Raw genomic sequence first — 16,603 nt, forward strand, 5'->3', positions numbered from 1 at the left:
GGCCTGGTAGTGGGCGCGGAGGCAGGGTGAACCGCTGTAGACCGTTGGGCAACCGGCGTAACCAGTCCCAGGCGCCCTCCAAAGCCCCTCAAGGGCCTAAGCAGGTGTTTTGATGGGATCCTTCCCCGTTATTTTGCAATCGTCTTTCCCACTTCCTCCCAGTGTGGTCCCAAATAACAATGGACAACTGGGTACTTCGTACGGTCCAGTATGGTTACCGCCTTCAGTTTGTTTCGCCCCCTCCCCGTCCCTCTTCAGGGACCCGTCTCACGAGCAATTCCTCTCACAAGAGGTCGATACTCTGCTGAGTTTGGGTGCCATAGAGGAGGTGCCGAGCGACATGCGTGGCCGGGGATTCTATTCCCGATATTTCCTAATCCCCAAGGCGAAGGGAGGTCTACGACCGATACTAGACCTCCGAGAGCTCAACAGATATCTACTCAAGCTCAAGTTTCGCATGGTAACCCTGGGGACCATTATTCCTTCCCTGGATCCGGGAGACTGGTTTGCCGCTCTCAACATGAAGGACGCGTATTTCCATATTGCGATCTACCCTCCTCATCGACGCTACCTGCGTTTCGTCATCAACAACATGCACTACCAGTTTGCGGTGCTACCCTTCGGCCTCTCCACTGCGCCGAGAGTCTTCACCAAGTGCATGGCTGTCGTGGCCGCAGCCCTCCGCCATCGTCGTATACATGTGTACCCGTATCTCGACGACTGGCTGGTCCGCGGACCATCCCGCCAACTGGTAGCCCCGAGAGCTCTCCTTACATATCAATGTCAGGGAGCTGCGGGCGATCTGCCTTGCGTGTCAAGCTTTCCACGCCCATCTCCAAGGGCGCTGTGTGGCGGTGTTTACGGACAACACGACGGCGATGTTTTATGTCAACAAGCAGGGCGGGGCCCGCTCCTCCCTGCTTTGCACGGAAGCGATGCTCCTGTGGGACTTCTGCATAACCCACTCGATTCACCTGGTAGAGTCCTTTCTTCCAGGAGTGCAGAACACGCTGGCCGACCGTCTCAGCAGGTCGTTCCTCTCCCACGAGTGGTCCCTTCGTCCAGATGTGGTGCACACAATTTTCCGATGGTGGGGGTTTCCCCAGATAGACCTGTGTGCCTCCAAAGAGAACAGGAAGTGCCACCAGTTCTGTTCTTACCAGGGTCGCTCCCGAGGCTCCCTGTCGGACGCATTCCTCTGCTCCTGGACGGATCACCTCCTATATGCCTTCCCTCCGTTCGCACTCGTACATCGGGTGCTACTCAAGCTTCAGAGGGACAGGGCCCGCCTTATACACGTCGCTCCGGCCTGGCCGAGACAGCACTGGTACACTCTGCTGCTCGAGCTCTCCGTACGGGATCCCATTCCCCTCCCGTTATGGCCGGACCTGATAAAGCAGGACTTTGGCAGGCTCCGCCACCCGGACCTACAGTCCCTCCATCTTACAGCTTGGTACCTGCGTAGTTGACCCACGCGGAGCATGACTGTTCGGCGGCGGTGCAGCAAGTCCTGATGGAAAGCAGGAAGCCTTCCACTCACTCAACCTACCTCGCGAAATGGAAGCGTTTCGCACTCTGGTGCGATCAGAGAGGCCTTAATCCTTTCCTGGTCCCTGTCCCGACGATCCTGGACTACCTCTGGTCCCTTAAGGAGCAAGGTCTCGCCGTCTCCTCTTTGAAGGTACACCTCGTGACCATTTCCGCCTTTCGGCCAGCCGTAGGAGAACGGTCCATCTCTTCCAACCAGATGGTTTCCCGCTTCCTTAAGGGTCTAGATCGCTTGTTCCCGCCAGTACGACGCCCGGCACCGTCCTGGGATTTGAACATAGTTCTAGCCAGGCTCATGGGAGCCCCCTTCGAGCCCTTGGCCACGTGCTCCCTGCTCTACCTGTCATGGAAGACGGCTTTCCTCGTCGCTATAACTTCAGCGAGACGAGTTTCCGAGCTTCGTGCCCTAACGGCTGGTCCGCCGTATACCATCTTCCATGGAGACAAGGTGCAGCTTCGGCCACACCCGGCCTTCCTCCCTAAGGTGGTGTCGGCCTTCCATTTGAACCAGGACATTTTCCTCCTGGTCTTTTTCCCGAAGCCGCACGCCTCAAGTCGTGAGCAACAGCTTCACACCCTGGACGTCCGCAGGGCCCTCGCATTTTACATAGAGCGGACGAAGCCCTTCCGGCGTTCGCCCCAGCTATTCGTAGCGGTTGCTGATCGCATGAAAGGCGAGCCGGTCTCCTCTCAGAGGATTTCCTCCTGGGTAACATCTTGTAACCGGACATGTTACGAGCTTGCTCGAGTGCCAGCTAGCCGCCTCACCGCTCACTCTACAAGAGCGCAAGCCTCGTCTGCCGCCTTCCTGGCCCATGTCCCTATCCAGGACATCTGTAGAGCGGCCACCTGGTCTTCCGTCCACACCTTTGCTTCCCACTATGCGTTGGTGCAACAATCCAGAGACGATGCAGCCTTCGGCTCAGCAGTCTTACACTCTGCCATGTCTCACTCCGACCCCACCGCCTAGGTAAGGCTTGGGAATCACCTGACTGGAATGCATAGGAGCAATCACTAGAAGAAGAAAAGACGGTTACTCACCGTTGTAACTGTTGTTCTTCGAAATGTGTTGCTCCTATCCATTCCAGACCCGCCCTCCTTCCCCACTGTTGGAGTAGCCGGCAAGAAGGAACTGAGGAGCAGACGGGCCGGCTGGGGTATATATCTAGCGCTATAGCGGCGCCACTCCAGGGGGCGCCCAGCCGGCCCGCCGGAGTTGCTAGGGTAAAAATCTTCCGAAGAGCCGTGCACGCGCGGCGCGCACACCTAACTGGAATGGATAGGAGCAACACATCTCGAAGAACAACAGTTACAACGGTGAGTAACCGTCTTTTATATGAACATTGGCCGCTAGGCCGTGCTACCCTGCTGCAAAATGGGGATTATATGGACTTTGGCCGCTAGACCGTGGTACCCCACCCTTAAGAGGGGTTATATAGACGCCGCCCACGAGGTCGCACTACTGCACCTACTGGGGAGGAGAAGAACGTAAGACCGAGTGACAGTAACAGACGGCCCGTAGAGAGGCAAACACCGAGACTAGAGAGACGCGAGGCCCCAGCACCGTTCCGGCACCTGCCACAAAGGGGCGCTGCGGTGCCAGGTCCACTACAGACTCCTAGACTTTAAGGTCAGAGGGGACCATTTATGATCATCTAGTCTGACGTCCTGCACAATACAGGCCACAGAAACTCACCCACCCACTCTTGTAATAAACCCCTGACCTATGTCTGAACTACTCAAGTCCTCAAATAATGGTTTCAAGACTTTAAGGTGCAGAGACTCCTCCAGCAAGTGAACCGGGCCCTATACTGCAGAGGAAGGTGAAAAGCCCAACTATGGCGATCAGCTAAACCCTGAGCATGTGGGCAAGACTCACCTCGACCCAAGAAGAGCAGGCCTGGGCAGAGCAGGTCTGTACCAGGGAAAGGAGAGTGCTTTCCCCTGGGCGGCAGAGCCTGGGGCTTAGCCAAACTGATTACAGAATGAGTCCTACCTCCGAGGAACCATGTATTGGCCCCGAAAGAACCAGACTGCAGCGGCGATAAAGCCTAGCTGGGCTATGCACTGGAATGAGAACTAGGTAGGAAGTTGAAAGCAGCAAGGAAAGCCTAGAAGGGAACTTGAGAAGAGAGGTAGGAACCATGTATTGGCCCCGAAAGAACCAGACTGCAGCGGCGATAAAGCCTAGCTGGGCTATGCACTGGAATGAGAACTAGGTAGGAAGTTGAAAGCAGCAAGGAAAGCCTAGAAGGGAACTTGAGAAGAGAGGTAGGATGTGCCCAGGGAAACCTGCAGCAAAGAGAAAAGAGCAGACCTAGCTGTTGAGCACAGAGCCCTGGGCTGCTACCAGGTTCACGATGGGACCGGGTTCCTCTACTGACCCCAAAGAAGGGGGCATAAATGCACCCAGAGAGGTTACCAAGACCAGCAAGGGGGCTGCAGGCTGAGCCAGAGCCCCAGTGAGAGGAGAAGAACTTTTCTCTCTGGGAAGACCTTTTTGGACTTTTAGTGTGTGACAAACTGAGCCCCAGAAGCGGTGACTAAAAGTAGTGAGCCGGCCAGAGGGCCGAATTACCAGGCAGAGAGACTGCCATGGTGCTGGAGTGACAGTCGATGAAGGACCAGAGGGCACCTAACAATGAGTAGATTCATTGATTATTGGCATCGTCAGCAGAAGTGAATTCCTCCCGTCATCGGCGATGGCTCATGGAAGTCTTGGATACTGAAGGAAGGTCCGTCCCCCCAAGTGGGATTTCCCATTTGAGTTCCAGGGACTGGTTAAGCAGGCAAAGCGGGGCTCGGGGTTTCTCCAGCAGCTCCTAGAAACTCCCCAGAAGCAGAAGGAAGTGCAGCCAGAGCTGCAGATGCAGCTGGTAATCTTGAGGGAGCAGCAGCAAGACCTGTCAGAGATCCTGCAAAGGGAAATCAACCTGCTACGCCCATGGACAAACAGAGCAGCCTCGGATCTAGGGGCCAGTGAACTCTGGTACAAAGCTGCTTCCATTATGGAAACAGCCTGGTACTGGCGAGTGGGTGGGGAGACCAGGGAGATGGGAGGGGTTACTGAGGCTGGGGTGGGGGAGAAGCTGTGGGGCTGGGAGGGGAAGGACATGGCCCAGCTTGTGGGAGGGATCCTGCTGGCTGTGTCTGGAGCACTGTGCAGCCTCTTCTGTGGGAAGTTCCCATGGGTCAGTGGGGCCTGAATTTCTCCTGCTCCTTTGTTCTCTTTGGGCTTCACAGGAGATGTCTGGTGAACGGCTTGTGGACTCTGTGCCCCGCACCGCTCCGAAATTATTCGCTCCCTTCAAAGAAACAGGGCACAGCTCAGCCTGGTAGGTAGGCTGGAGCCTCACACTTCACTCACACACACACCACTGAGGGGCTTTGGGAAGCACAGTAACAAAGAAGAGATTTAAGTGACACTAAGCAAGAGAAAGAGACAAATTTCAAACAGACAAACAAAACAAAACACACTTTGTAGTGACTCAAACTGAATCTGAAGAGTCACAATCATGGCCTTAGCAGTTTCCAGACTAACGTCTCCGCTTTCCTAACAGACCTTATTTGATGTCCCTGTATGGTACAAAACTTCTCTGTCGAATCTGCTGATTTGATTGCTTAGCCTTTCGGTTTCAGACCCTCTGTTCTCCTTCTAGGGTGCCTGGACCCTGATTGTAACATCTCTCTTCCAGTCTCTGGCCCAGCCTCTTCCACAGACGTATGCTGCAGCCAGCCCAGCTCAGAGAGCAGTGGGGACACATGATCTCATCCTGTCAAGCCAAGCAACATGGCTCCCATTGAGGCTTAGATGGAAGATCCCAGGTATCTCGTGGAGGTAAAAACCATTCACTCTTGTGGCCACTTTGGGCTTCCTGTTCCATAGCCTAGTTGTCATCATGACTTTGTTTTTTTATTCTCAGAGGACGTGTCTGGGATCCTGGAGACTGTTTCCTGCTGGAGGTTTGAGCGGGGAGAGATCACTCAGAAGATCACTCGGGTCTGCAGGGTTCATGGGAGCAGCCACACTCCAGCAGGCCATCTGGAAGCCTACTAAAAACTGCTTACCTACGACTTACAAAGTCCAGACCCAGTTTGAGGCTCCATCCCTGAGGCCTATTGGCAGAGTCCCAGAGCAGCTAATCGGCCCCCGGGACCTCCTTAAACCAACAGCAGGAACAAGAAGCTGTCTGCTCACCGGGGCTCCCCTGTCTTCTGGACCATGTGACTCGCTGTGGCTCATCTGATTTGAGGGTCTGAACACAATTTGGTCTTTTGCTTCTGCTCTTCCAGTATCCTGACCCAGCTGACTCTCGACTCCTGTCTTCTGAGTGTAGACTCTGCCTCTGAGCACTAGGTCTAGCTGCTCATGACCCGGCCATGACACTGACTTTTCTACAATTCCTCCAATGCCCTTTTCTGCTCTCCAGCTCTGCTCTCCCAGCAAGACACACCAATCCCCTGGCTCCCAAAGTCCTAGTTGCTGCTATTCAAGGGCTCAGGGGTAGTGCGTGTATTGCCCCCTCCCGCACCACAGCTGCTTTTCCTATGAGAATCTCCCTGTGCAGAGGAGAAATCCGCTCTTCTCTTACAATCAGTCCTGGCAGCAATTCAGGAAGTCATAGAAGGGACGGTCTGCTAAGCTCCCTCTGCAATGCCACTGTCAGAGACCAATCCTGGTGGGTGCCAAGTGAGTGTGCAGGCAGCTCCTTGAGAGACTCCTAGGGGCAGGGTAGTCGTGTTTCACGGTGACCTCTGAAAGCCATGCAAAGAGTGCAGCATTGAAGAGACTCTCCTGCTGTAACAAAGGGTTTCTGTTCTCCTACATAATCAGCCAGTGAGGCCAGTTTGCAGCATGGGGAAGAGCTGTTTGGTGCCTTGTTGGAGGATTCACCATATAGCTGGCAGCAGCTTCAGATCCTGGAGTCCCTATGATATGGTTACCATGCATCCGGATTTTCCCAGACATGTCCAGCTTTTTGGTTTTTAAATAGCCGTCGGGAAGGAATTTGTAAAAATCTAAAGGTCCATGATTTCCCTCCCAATGCCCGGGCCACCCGGGGGGGGAAAGTGGGGCAATTTGCCCCAGGCCCTGGGCCCCGCAGGGGCCCTCACGAGAGTTTTTGGGGGTCTCTGGAGAAGGGTCCATCACTCGCGCCGGGGGCCCCAGAAAACTCTCGCGGGGCCCGGGCCCCCGGAGCTTCTCCTGCTCTGGCTCTTCAGCGGCAATTCAGCGGTGGGGGGGTCCTTCCGCTCCGGGTCCCGCCGCCAAAGACCCCGGGACCCCTGAATCCTCTGGGCGGCCCCACCCAATGCAGAGTGTGACTCAGCTGAAACGGCGGCCAGGCCCGATTGAGCCACTCACATCCGGGCCTCCAGTAGCCAGAGCCCCTCCCCTGGTCTCCCCCTCCCCTGGCCTCCCTCTCCCCCCTGCAGCCAAAGTCCATTTAATCCTCCTTTGCAGGTGGGGTAGCACGGCCTAGCGAGCAGAGTCTATAAAATCCCCCCTTGCAGGCGGGTGAGCATGGCCTAGTGGCCAGACTCCATGTAATCCCCCTGTACACATGGGGTAGCACGGCCTAACGGCCAGAGTCCACATAATCCTTCATGGTTCAGGGTGAGGGTGTAGGGGGACTCGGGCCCACCCTCTCCTCCGAGCCCCAGGCCACGGCCCTGGTAGCGGTAAGCTCTACTTGCCGCTCGCTCGGCGGGGATCCGCCTGCAACACGCCCAGTGGTAATACAGCTTTAACTCCATTTATCTCTACCTTCCCCTGGGAATGGTAGTGCTTCTGCGGCGAGGGGTCCTCCGCTCTGTTCCTCCCCTGGGTCATCCTCCATCAGGGTCACTGGTGGTACCTCGACAGGGATGACGCCCGGATCCTGGCTCGCAGGCCCTCTCTCTGCAGGAGCTAGAAGCGTGCGTCGTTCCCCTCCGGCGGTCAGCCCAGACTGAGCTGATCTGCAGGCTTTTATATCTGAGCTCCAGTTGGAGCATGCCCAGCAGAGCTTCCGGGGCGGGGCTTCCTCTGCCAGGGAGGAAGGGTTAACCCCTGCTATGCCAGTGCGGGGCCGCTCTGCCCCATCACACACTCTCCCCCTTAAGACAGTCAGCTGGGCCGCCTGACCCTTGGTCGTCTCCTCCCCTTCCCCCTACCCCCCCGACCCCCCCCATCTCGGGAAAAGAAATCTGCATCCGCATGAGCCTTTCCCGGCCGGTGTAACACTCGGAAGGAATAGGGTTGGAGGGACATGTACCACCGCATGATCCATGTGTGTGAGTCCTTCATGCTGTTAATCCACCTGAGGGGTGCGTGGTCTGTTACCAAGGAGAAGGGGTTCCCTATTAGATAGAACAGCTTGTGGCTCAGATACCAAAGGCCGTATTTTCCCTCGGCCCACCTTATAGCCCGGGTAGATCAGTTCTTTCTGGCCCAGGTGACATTTGGCTCGGTTTGCGGTGAGTCCTGCTCTGCCCAGCGCCCGCAGCTGGAGGTGTTCCTTCCAGTTGGCACTGTAGACGATGATGTCCGTCAGTGTCTCCCGCAGCAAGCCGACCCGTGCGAAGATCTGCAAGAGTTCATTGGCGATAACTGGAGCCCTGGCGGACCGTAGTGGTACCACCTCTGGATACCGTGTGGCATAGTCAACCACAACCTGATATACTTATGGCCAGAGCGACTCTTCTCCAAAGGCCCCACTAAGTCCAAGCCCATCCGTTCAAAGGGTGTCCCTCCTGCTCACCCCACAAGGGGGCCGTGCCCCCCCGGGGGTCATGCCCCATCCAGCCCCCCATGTTCCTTGACGCCCTCCCCCAGGACCCCTGACCCATCCACCCCCCTTCCCTGTCCCCTGACTGCCCCCCACCGCCTCATCCAACCCCTGCTCCTTGCTGACAGCCCCTCTGGGACCCTTGCCCCCATTCAATCCCCCTGTTCCCTGCCCCCTGACCACCCCAACCCCTATCCACCCCCCAACAACCCACCGAACTCCCCTGCCCTCTTCCAACCCCCCCTCCCTGCTGCCTGCCCCTTACTGCACTGCCTGGGGCCGGGGCCAGGTCTGCTTGGCCGGGACTACGACTGGCGCTGCGGGGCCCGACTCCACAGGCTGGGCCATGCCGGGCCGGAGCCGGTCGGCCAGGACCGGGACTGGTGCCGGCGCTGCAGGGCCCAACTCCCTGGGCCGGGCCGGGCCGGAGCCACTCGTCTGGGACCAGCACCGGCACCACGAGGTCCGAGCTGGGCCGGAGCCACTGGGGCCAGAGCCGGGGGTGCTTAGCCGGGACTGGGCTGGGGCGCTCGGCTGGGGCCAGGCCAGGGCCAGGGCCAGGGCCAGGGGGAGCCGCTCAGCTGGAGCCAGACAGGGCCGCGCTGTGCCTCCCTGGAGCCGTTCTCGCACCCCCCAGCTCCAGCTTACCTGCCTGCTGCTTGTTTCAGGCTTCCAGCGAACATCTGATTTGTGGGAAGCAGGGGAGGGGGAGGAGAAGGAGGGCGGAGCGTTCAGGGAGGAGGGGGACGTGAGCTGGGGCGGAGGCGGGGTGGACAGCTGCCCGAGCTTTTGTTAAATGGAAAAGCTTTTTTAGAACCGGTTGTCCTGGAACAGCTGGTTCTAAAAGGGTTTCTAAATTGAACAACCGGTTCCTGCGAACCGGCTCCAGCTCACCACTGCCATCTGCCCAAAGCAGTCAATGGCTCTTCCCTCCACGAGGGAGCGGGGTCTCCCTCTCAGCCTCTCTGAGAACTAGCACTGCTTGGTTTCCTAGGACACGGGGACCTGTCCCCACTGTTCCCTGCGGTGGCCCAGCTGGGAGGCTGTCACCCCCCCCAGGGCCTAGCAGACAGGTGGGGAGGAGGCTCCTGTTCATGTCACCCTCTGAGAGCCCACAGAAGGGCCAAAGGAAGAATCAAGGGCAAGAGGTGAAGCAGGCCCTGAGCCTCTGGCCCATCCTCACCTCCTCAAATGTGGAGCTTCCTGAGCTTCAGTTGGGCAGACAGGAAATGTAGCTCTGGCACAAAGGTGCTTCTGCGCCAGCTGGGGCAGGGAGAGCTCTGCCCGGGAGCCCGGGGAATGGGAGGGGTGAGAGCAAGGAAAGAGGGGAGGCGTAGGGGAGTGCGGGGAAGAGCTCATGCCCCAGATGAAGGACGTTTGGGGTCAGAGGGAAGGACCCTGCTCCACAGAGAGGGGAGAGAGTTCTGTCAGGGACAGGGGCCTCCATTTCCCCTTCCACTAGCCCCCCATTTCCAGGGAGACAGAGCAGTACCTGCAGCAGGGAGCGGGAGTTGCTGAGGGGGGACCTTTAAGGGCATCAGGGGAGGCCCAGCCCTTGCAGCACCTCAGGCACCTGGTGCAGCTGCCGGATGCTGCGGAGCTGACCCATCAGCTTGGCGGTGATGTCCTCCAGCTGCAGGGGAAGGAGAACATGTCAGAGACTGAGACACTGACCAGGAATCAGGGAGGATTAAGGGCACCTGGAACCAGCACCATTTCCACCCAGCAGCTGCTCATGTCTGAGTGGTGGATTCACCCTCCTGATCCTCAGGATGGAGGCTTCTTGTCCTCTCTGGTGACCTCCAGTGCCAGCCCCCCTCCTTGTAGGGTTAGCTCCTGCCGCCTCCCCTCAGTGCCCCTGACAGCTGTTCCACCTCCAACCCACCTGGGGACACCGCTCAAGTTGGTAGAACCCTCTCCTCCACCCCTGCCTCCATCCCCACCCAGGTAGGGCAGGAGGGATTCTGACAGCAGTGAAGTGGCCTGCGGGGAGGTTGAAACCTTTCCCCAAGTCACCCCATTGACAAATGCTGAAGCCAGAGGATGGCAGCCCTGGGGAACGGGGCAGGTCAGCAGCCCCTGCTGGCTGAATCCTCCCATTCTCTCTAGAGCGGGTCCAGCCCTGCCAGCAGCAGGACAAGCTTCCCCCACCCATGTGCCTCAGAACTGCCTGGCCGGTCGCCATCACCCATCAGTCCTTGACCTCCCAGGCTGCCAGCGATGGGAGCAACTCTGGGTGGTGGCTGGGGTGACATGGACACTAGGCCATGGGGAAATGGGTGCAGCTCTGTGGGGCAGGAAAGGTTCACACAGGGCACTTAGGGGACTCTCCTGCCCTTCCCAGGAGTGAGAGCCGAGCAGAGCATCACATCCTAAGAACACAAGTCCATGAAGTCCACAAGTCCCCACTAGACTCCTTGCTCCCAGGCCAGCAAATGGTGATAGGATGGGAATGAGGCCTGGGCCCCGCTCCAATCTCCTGAGTCGAATGCAGCTGCTTACCGTGTACCCCAGCAGTTGCTCGGCTTCCCCCAGGATGGCGTACGTGAGGAGAAGCCCAGCCTGGCTAATGCCCAGCAGGGGGGCGTAGATCGCTGGCACGGCTGTCTTGAGGAAGCATTTCCTCTGCCCCGCAGAGAAGAATTTTCCAAAGACCTAAAACCAACAGGACAGGAGGCTGTAGCAGATTGCCCAGAGCCAGCCTCCAAGCCCTGGAGATAGAATGGCCTCAGCGTCTGGTGCCCCAAAGGAAGAGTAAGAGAGCTGCTGTAGCCAAGGCCGTTCATTCCCCAGGAGGCTTTCAGGGTCCCATGGCTCAGGGAAGCCCCTTTATGAAAAGCTGGCCGATGCTTAGGGACCAAAGCCTCCAGTGGCTCTTTCTGGAGGGCAATTGATCGCAGGGGCCATGATGGGCTGGAAATAGATCTCTAATGCGGGTGAGCAGGGCCCACTCTGCTGTGCAGCGCACCGAGATGATAGGGGACCCTGTATTGCTTCCAGCAGAGAGATCTCCTGCACCTCAGTGGCTAGAGGAGTGTGCGGGGGGGTGGGGGGGAAGGGGGTTGGAGCTGACAGGCCAAAGGTCTATTCCCCCCAAATTAGTGATTTCTCTAGTAGCTGGGTATGGCCTCGGCAGCTCCTTGGTTTCTGCCAAAGGGAATCCAATCTGCAACCTGACCAGGATAAGGAGACTCATGTCCCAGTCCCCATCACAGACACTCCTAGGAAACTTTTCTTCTGCTGCAGCAATTCAGCTTGTGGGAGGCAGGACAAGCTCACAGAGTCTCTCTCACGTGGCGTCTATAGGGCAGCATTCTGTAGATGCACTTGGAGATCCAGGAGCCATTCCAAGGCCTCCTCTGTGATGTTGTTGAAATCACCCATTTCACCTTTGACTCCAATCTGGGGGCACTGGGTTATGGTGTGTTCCAAGGTTTGGATGTTCTCACCACAGTTGTGAGACAGGGGGCCGGGGGGTCTTTGATTTTCTTCTTGTGCAGCAAGTAGTCGCAACTTGGGTCAGTGACAATGTGCTTCTTTGGCACAGTGGCTGAGGTCCAGATACTCTGCCATTCCCTGGCCGGGTCTGGACACATGAGGAGGGCGCATGTGGTGAATATTGGCTCTGGAGCTCACTGTGTCCCCTCCCCAGTTCCCGGGTTGGGGCATTCTGCTTCCTGACTGGCAATGGACTTGGGCAAACCCCACCTCCTTTCTCTGCGTCTACAGGGTGCAGGGAAGTAAACAAGGGTCTGCTCAAGCACTAGTGACTGACGGACCCAGTGCTCTTCTCTCAGACACTTGGGGATCAGCCAGGGGGACAAGGAGCAGAGAGACACCCAGAGCCATAATCCTCTATTAACTCACCCACCCGGGGATTCGCCTTATGCCACGTAGCAACGGCTCCATGGAAGACACTCAAATCACGGCAACTAGTGAGGTTCCAATGTGGGACCTTTAGCACCAGCCTGTCCCACTGGGTGCTGGGTGAGGAACTCTGAGCTGGAAATAAGGAGTGGGCTCTTGTCCTGTCTCCAGGAGGCATCCACTGCAGGGACCCCAGCCAGCCCCACTCCCTGAGCTGTGTCCTACCCTGCCACAGTGTCCTTACCTCCCCCACCCTGGCTGTGTTTTTATAGCCCAGGAGCCTGCTGTCTGAGTACCAGTCGTGGCACCACAGATCCTCCACCTCGTGTATGCTCAGCCCTGGAAGAGAGAGAGAGAGAGACTTGATCATTCTGGTTGCAGTTTCTGTGCCCTTCCAATCCCATTGGTGGCTGCCTAGTGGAGTGGAGAAGAACAGAGGCAGAGAGAGACTTGTTCTCCAGCTGGGGTCAGGCTGAGAGAAATTGTCTGGGGTCCCATGATCCACCTGTGGTCCCTCTCAGTCCCCTCTGGGGTTCCGTGTCCCAGTGGGTTCCTTACCCCTCTGTTCGAGCAGCAGCTGGTACAGACGGTAAGACCCCTCCATGGCCTGCTGGCTGATGTCCTCGTCTGGGTAACTCACAAACAGAGCCAGCTGGGCCACGTGCTGACCCAGCCTAGGGAACTCTGCTGAGATCTAATGGAAGGGAGAGGAGAGGAGACTCCATCAGCATTTTCCTGTCAGCTCCCTGTCCCCCCTGGGCCAGAAGGCTCCTTCTGCAGGAGATGCTGGGGGAGAGGAGCCTGAGACAGACCCTTCAGTTGCTCTGCTGCCAAGGGAGCCAGGAGCTGCTTTGGGATGCCAAGCAGGGGCTGGAACATGGCCCCTGTCAAGGTTCCTTCCCACTCTGAACTCTAGGGTACAGATGTGGGGACCTGCATGAGAACCTCTAAGCTTAATTACCAGCTTAGATCTGGTTTTTCTGCCACCTCCCAAAGCATTTAAGAGTTATTTGGGAAACTCTGTCGACCTTCCCCCTAGAATATCTCCCTCACAAATACTAGAACCCTTCCCTGGGTAGCCTTGAGAGACTCCTCCACCAATTTCCTGGTGAACACTGATCCAAACCCTTGGATCTTCAAACAAGGAAAAATCAATCAGGTTCTTAAAAAGAAGGCTTTTCATTAAAGAAAGAAAGCTAAAAATCATCTCTGTAAAATCAGGATGGAAAATAACTTTACAGGGTCATCAGATTCAAGGAGCCCAGAGGAACCCCCTCTAGCCTTAGGTTCAAAGTTGCAGCAAACAGAGGTAAATCCTCTTAGCAAAAAGGAACATTTACAAGTTGAGAAAACAAAGGGAAACCTAACACCTGGCTGTTACTTACAAGTTTGAAATAGGAGAGCCTGGTTCAGAAAGGTTTGGAGAGCCTGGATTGATGGCTGGTCCCTCTTAGTCCCAAGAGTGAACAACCCCCAACACAAAGAGCGCACAAACAAAAGCCTCCCCCTCCCACCAAGATTTGAAAGTATCCTGTCCCCTTATTGGTCCTTTGGGTCAGGTGTCAGCCAGGTTACCTGAGCTTCTTCACCCTTTACAGGGAAAAGGATTTTGGTGTCTCTGGCCAGGAGGGATTGGATAGTATTGTACACAGGAGGGCTGTTCCCTTCCCTTTATAGTTATGACAATCCCCTTCAAGGCCCAGGGACGACACTTGACCAGGACAAGAAGAACTTGACTCAAGCCTATCTCGTTCCCTGCTCTGACTCTGCCTCCCCAAGACGAACACTGCGAACCCACAGCCCCTGCAGCAGCAGATCCTACAGCCCGGTGGAGCCAGCCCGCCTGCGCCTGGAGTCAGGAAGCTGGGGTCAGAGATCACTTACGTCAAACTCGGGGAGGGTGACTGCAAATCTCAGCAGGGCCGTGCTGCTCTTAATGGCCCTGGCTCTCTCCTGGGGCACCCTAGACACGATCCAGCGGTTGACATGCTGTGGGGAAAGGAGGCAGGTCAGGATCAATGGGCAGGTGGTGCTTTGCAAATGAGCCCCACCCCCCGCCCCAGCCCCAGGTCCCCGAGACATTCTGCGCAGAGAGAATAGCTGAGTCATTGATCACAGAGCTTTAGAAGGGGATTCTTTCCCCCAGGACGCAGCTTGTATCCTGCAGGTCACAACTTGTCAGGGTCTCTCTAGATTGGTCCCATCCTCCCAGAGCTCCTGATTCCTGAAGAGTTCACCAGAAAGGAGACTGAATCCTCGCCCTTCCCTGCCACTAAAATCCTTGGTGGGATGTAAGGAGTCACTGAGAGCACAATCCCCCCAGGAATTTCAGAGCATATCAGAGAGAAGGGCTGATTCCCTGGGGTCCTCCTGTTTCTCTAGGAAGGAGCGTTTGCCTCTTCTCTGAGAACCATCTCCGGAAACTCGTGGGGTGTGTGTGTTGGGAGGGGGGGAAGGGGGGGTTTCAGACTCTCACTCCCCAAGACAGCCAGGGGCCAGGGTTAGTGCTCAACAGAACCAGGCAGAGCTCTGGTTTGATGTCCCAGCTCCTTCCTCTGTCCCTCAAGAAAGCAGGACCTGACACTGCATTGCACTGACCTCCCCAGCCAAGGACGCCCCAATGGGGACCCAGCTAGGAGGACAGAATAGAAACTGGATCTGCCAGTCTCTCCTTACCAGCCCTGTGAAGGAGTAGGAAGCACAGACTGTCTGTGCGGGGGAGGGGAGAGCCAGAGGTTTAGGTGAAGATGCAGGAATTCAACTGTGAGCTGAGCTTGGCCTGGGGGAGGGGAGATGACACCTCTGGCCAGGGGAGACAAAGGAAAGGAGCTGAGGAAAGAGGAGGGGCCGGAGGGAATGGGCAGACGAGTGCTGGCTGGAGAACAGAGGGGAGGCAGGGAGACCGAGCTCTGATCCCCAAGGGGGGGCTGTGGGGCCCCCCAAGATGGACCTATCCGGGGGATCCGGTTATCTGTGCCTGCAAGACCTGTGTTGGACTGTGTTCCTGTCGTCTAAATAAACCTTCTGCTTTACTGGCTGGCTGAGAGTCCTGATGAATCTGCAGGGAGTCCGGGGGTGCAGGACCTGACTCCCCCACACTCCGTGACAACTGGTGGTAGCGGTGGGATCGGCGGCACCCCGTGGACGGCGCTTCCTGCAGTAAGTGACTGGGGAGCAGTAAAACGAAGGGGCGAGTCACCCCTGGGCGAGTGTGGCCAGAGAGCAGGACTTTGCAGTAACAGGGTCCCCCGGGGGATCACAGCGAGCGATCCCAGGGGCGGAGGAGTCTGCAGCTCGACCCTGGCAGAGAGGTGGTGAGCTCAAGGACTGGCACACTAGGGGTCCCCCTGGAACCCGTGGGGAGCGGCGAGCACCCCAGCCTGCGAGTGGCCAGCAGGAAGATGTATTCCCAGAAGCGTAAGTGTGAGCTGGTGGAGCTGTGCAAGCAGAGGGGGCTGCACTGTGGGAAGCTCACCAAGGCCCAGCTGATTGCCCGGCTGGAGGAGAGAGATCGCAGGAATGAACCGGTCCCTGTCTCTGAGGGAAGCAGCCGGGCAGATGCAGCGCAGGCACCAGTGTCTGTCCCCGCTGGGAGTGGTCAGCCGGCCGCTGAGGGCGTCCCGAGACCCCCCACCCCTAGGCCTAGGGGGAGGGGGAGGAGGAGCCCAGCTACGGAGGGCACCGTGACCCCCCCGGCCAGCAGGGGATCGTCCCGGCGACGCTCGGCCTCCGTGGAGCGCAGGCGGCTGGACTTGGAGAGAGAGATCAAACTGAAGGAGATGGAGATGGAGGACCGGCAGAAGCAACGGGAATACGATGAGAGGGAGAAGGAGAAGCAACGGGAATACGATGACAGGGAGAAGCAGCGCAGTCATGAGCTGGCCATGGCCCAGCTGAACAACAGGGAGGCCCCGGCTGCGGTGAGTGAGGGGGGGCCCAAGCCTACAAAGAGCTTCGGTAAGAGCTTCCTGGCCCCGCGTAAGGAGGGGGAGGACATAGACACCTTCCTGACGGCCTTTGAGAATGCCTGCGAGCTGCACCAGGTGGACCCTGCAGACAGGATCCGGTGCCTCACCCCCTTACTGGACTCCACCGCCGTGGAGGTGTACAGCCGAATGAGAGGGGAGGAGGCGCGGGACTACAACCTGTTCAAAGAGGCCCTGCTCCGCGAGTTTGGGCTGACCCCGGAGATGTACCGGAAGAGGTTCCGGGGTCAACGTAAGACCCGGGAGGGCACATACCTGCAACTGGTCAACCGGGCGCAGGGGTACGCCCGCAAGTGGACGGCTGGGGCCCAAACTAGAGAGGACCTGCTTGACCTAGTTGTACTGGAGCACCTGTATGAGCAGTGCCCATCTGACCTGAAGCAGTGGCTGATGGACCGGAAGCCGGAGAACCCGCAGCATGCAGGCCGGCTG

The 16,603-nt window shown here is 57.6% G+C and overlaps 1 protein-coding gene and 1 long non-coding RNA gene across 3 annotated transcripts in view; one reads left to right on the forward strand and one right to left on the reverse strand.

The window, feature by feature from the left end:
* Positions 1 to 3,411: 3,411 nt before the first annotated feature.
* On the forward strand, positions 3,412 to 6,656 carry LOC123378425. The gene is made up of 3 exons (XR_006582608.1): positions 3,412 to 3,461; positions 5,208 to 5,386; positions 5,472 to 6,656. It is a non-coding gene; the product is annotated as an uncharacterized LOC123378425 (long non-coding RNA).
* A 1,091-nt stretch (positions 6,657 to 7,747) lies between these two features.
* LOC123378418 (maestro heat-like repeat-containing protein family member 7) overlaps positions 7,748 to 16,603 on the reverse strand; it is a 49,077-nt gene continuing 40,221 nt past the window's right edge. For both annotated transcript variants that reach the window (XM_045032150.1, XM_045032151.1), the window contains exons 8-13: positions 14,070 to 14,174; positions 12,744 to 12,879; positions 12,430 to 12,524; positions 10,821 to 10,973; positions 9,811 to 9,951; positions 7,748 to 8,117 (exon numbers count right to left, since the gene is read on the reverse strand). In XM_045032150.1, the coding sequence (XP_044888085.1) occupies positions 9,856 to 9,951; positions 10,821 to 10,973; positions 12,430 to 12,524; positions 12,744 to 12,879; positions 14,070 to 14,174 (585 nt within the window). In that variant the 3' untranslated portion in view covers positions 7,748 to 8,117; positions 9,811 to 9,855. The remainder of the gene's footprint in view (positions 8,118 to 9,810; positions 9,952 to 10,820; positions 10,974 to 12,429; positions 12,525 to 12,743; positions 12,880 to 14,069; positions 14,175 to 16,603) is intronic.

Source organism: Mauremys mutica, chromosome 10 (assembly GCF_020497125.1).
Source record: "Mauremys mutica isolate MM-2020 ecotype Southern chromosome 10, ASM2049712v1, whole genome shotgun sequence".
NCBI classification, from domain to species: domain Eukaryota; kingdom Metazoa; phylum Chordata; order Testudines; family Geoemydidae; genus Mauremys; species Mauremys mutica.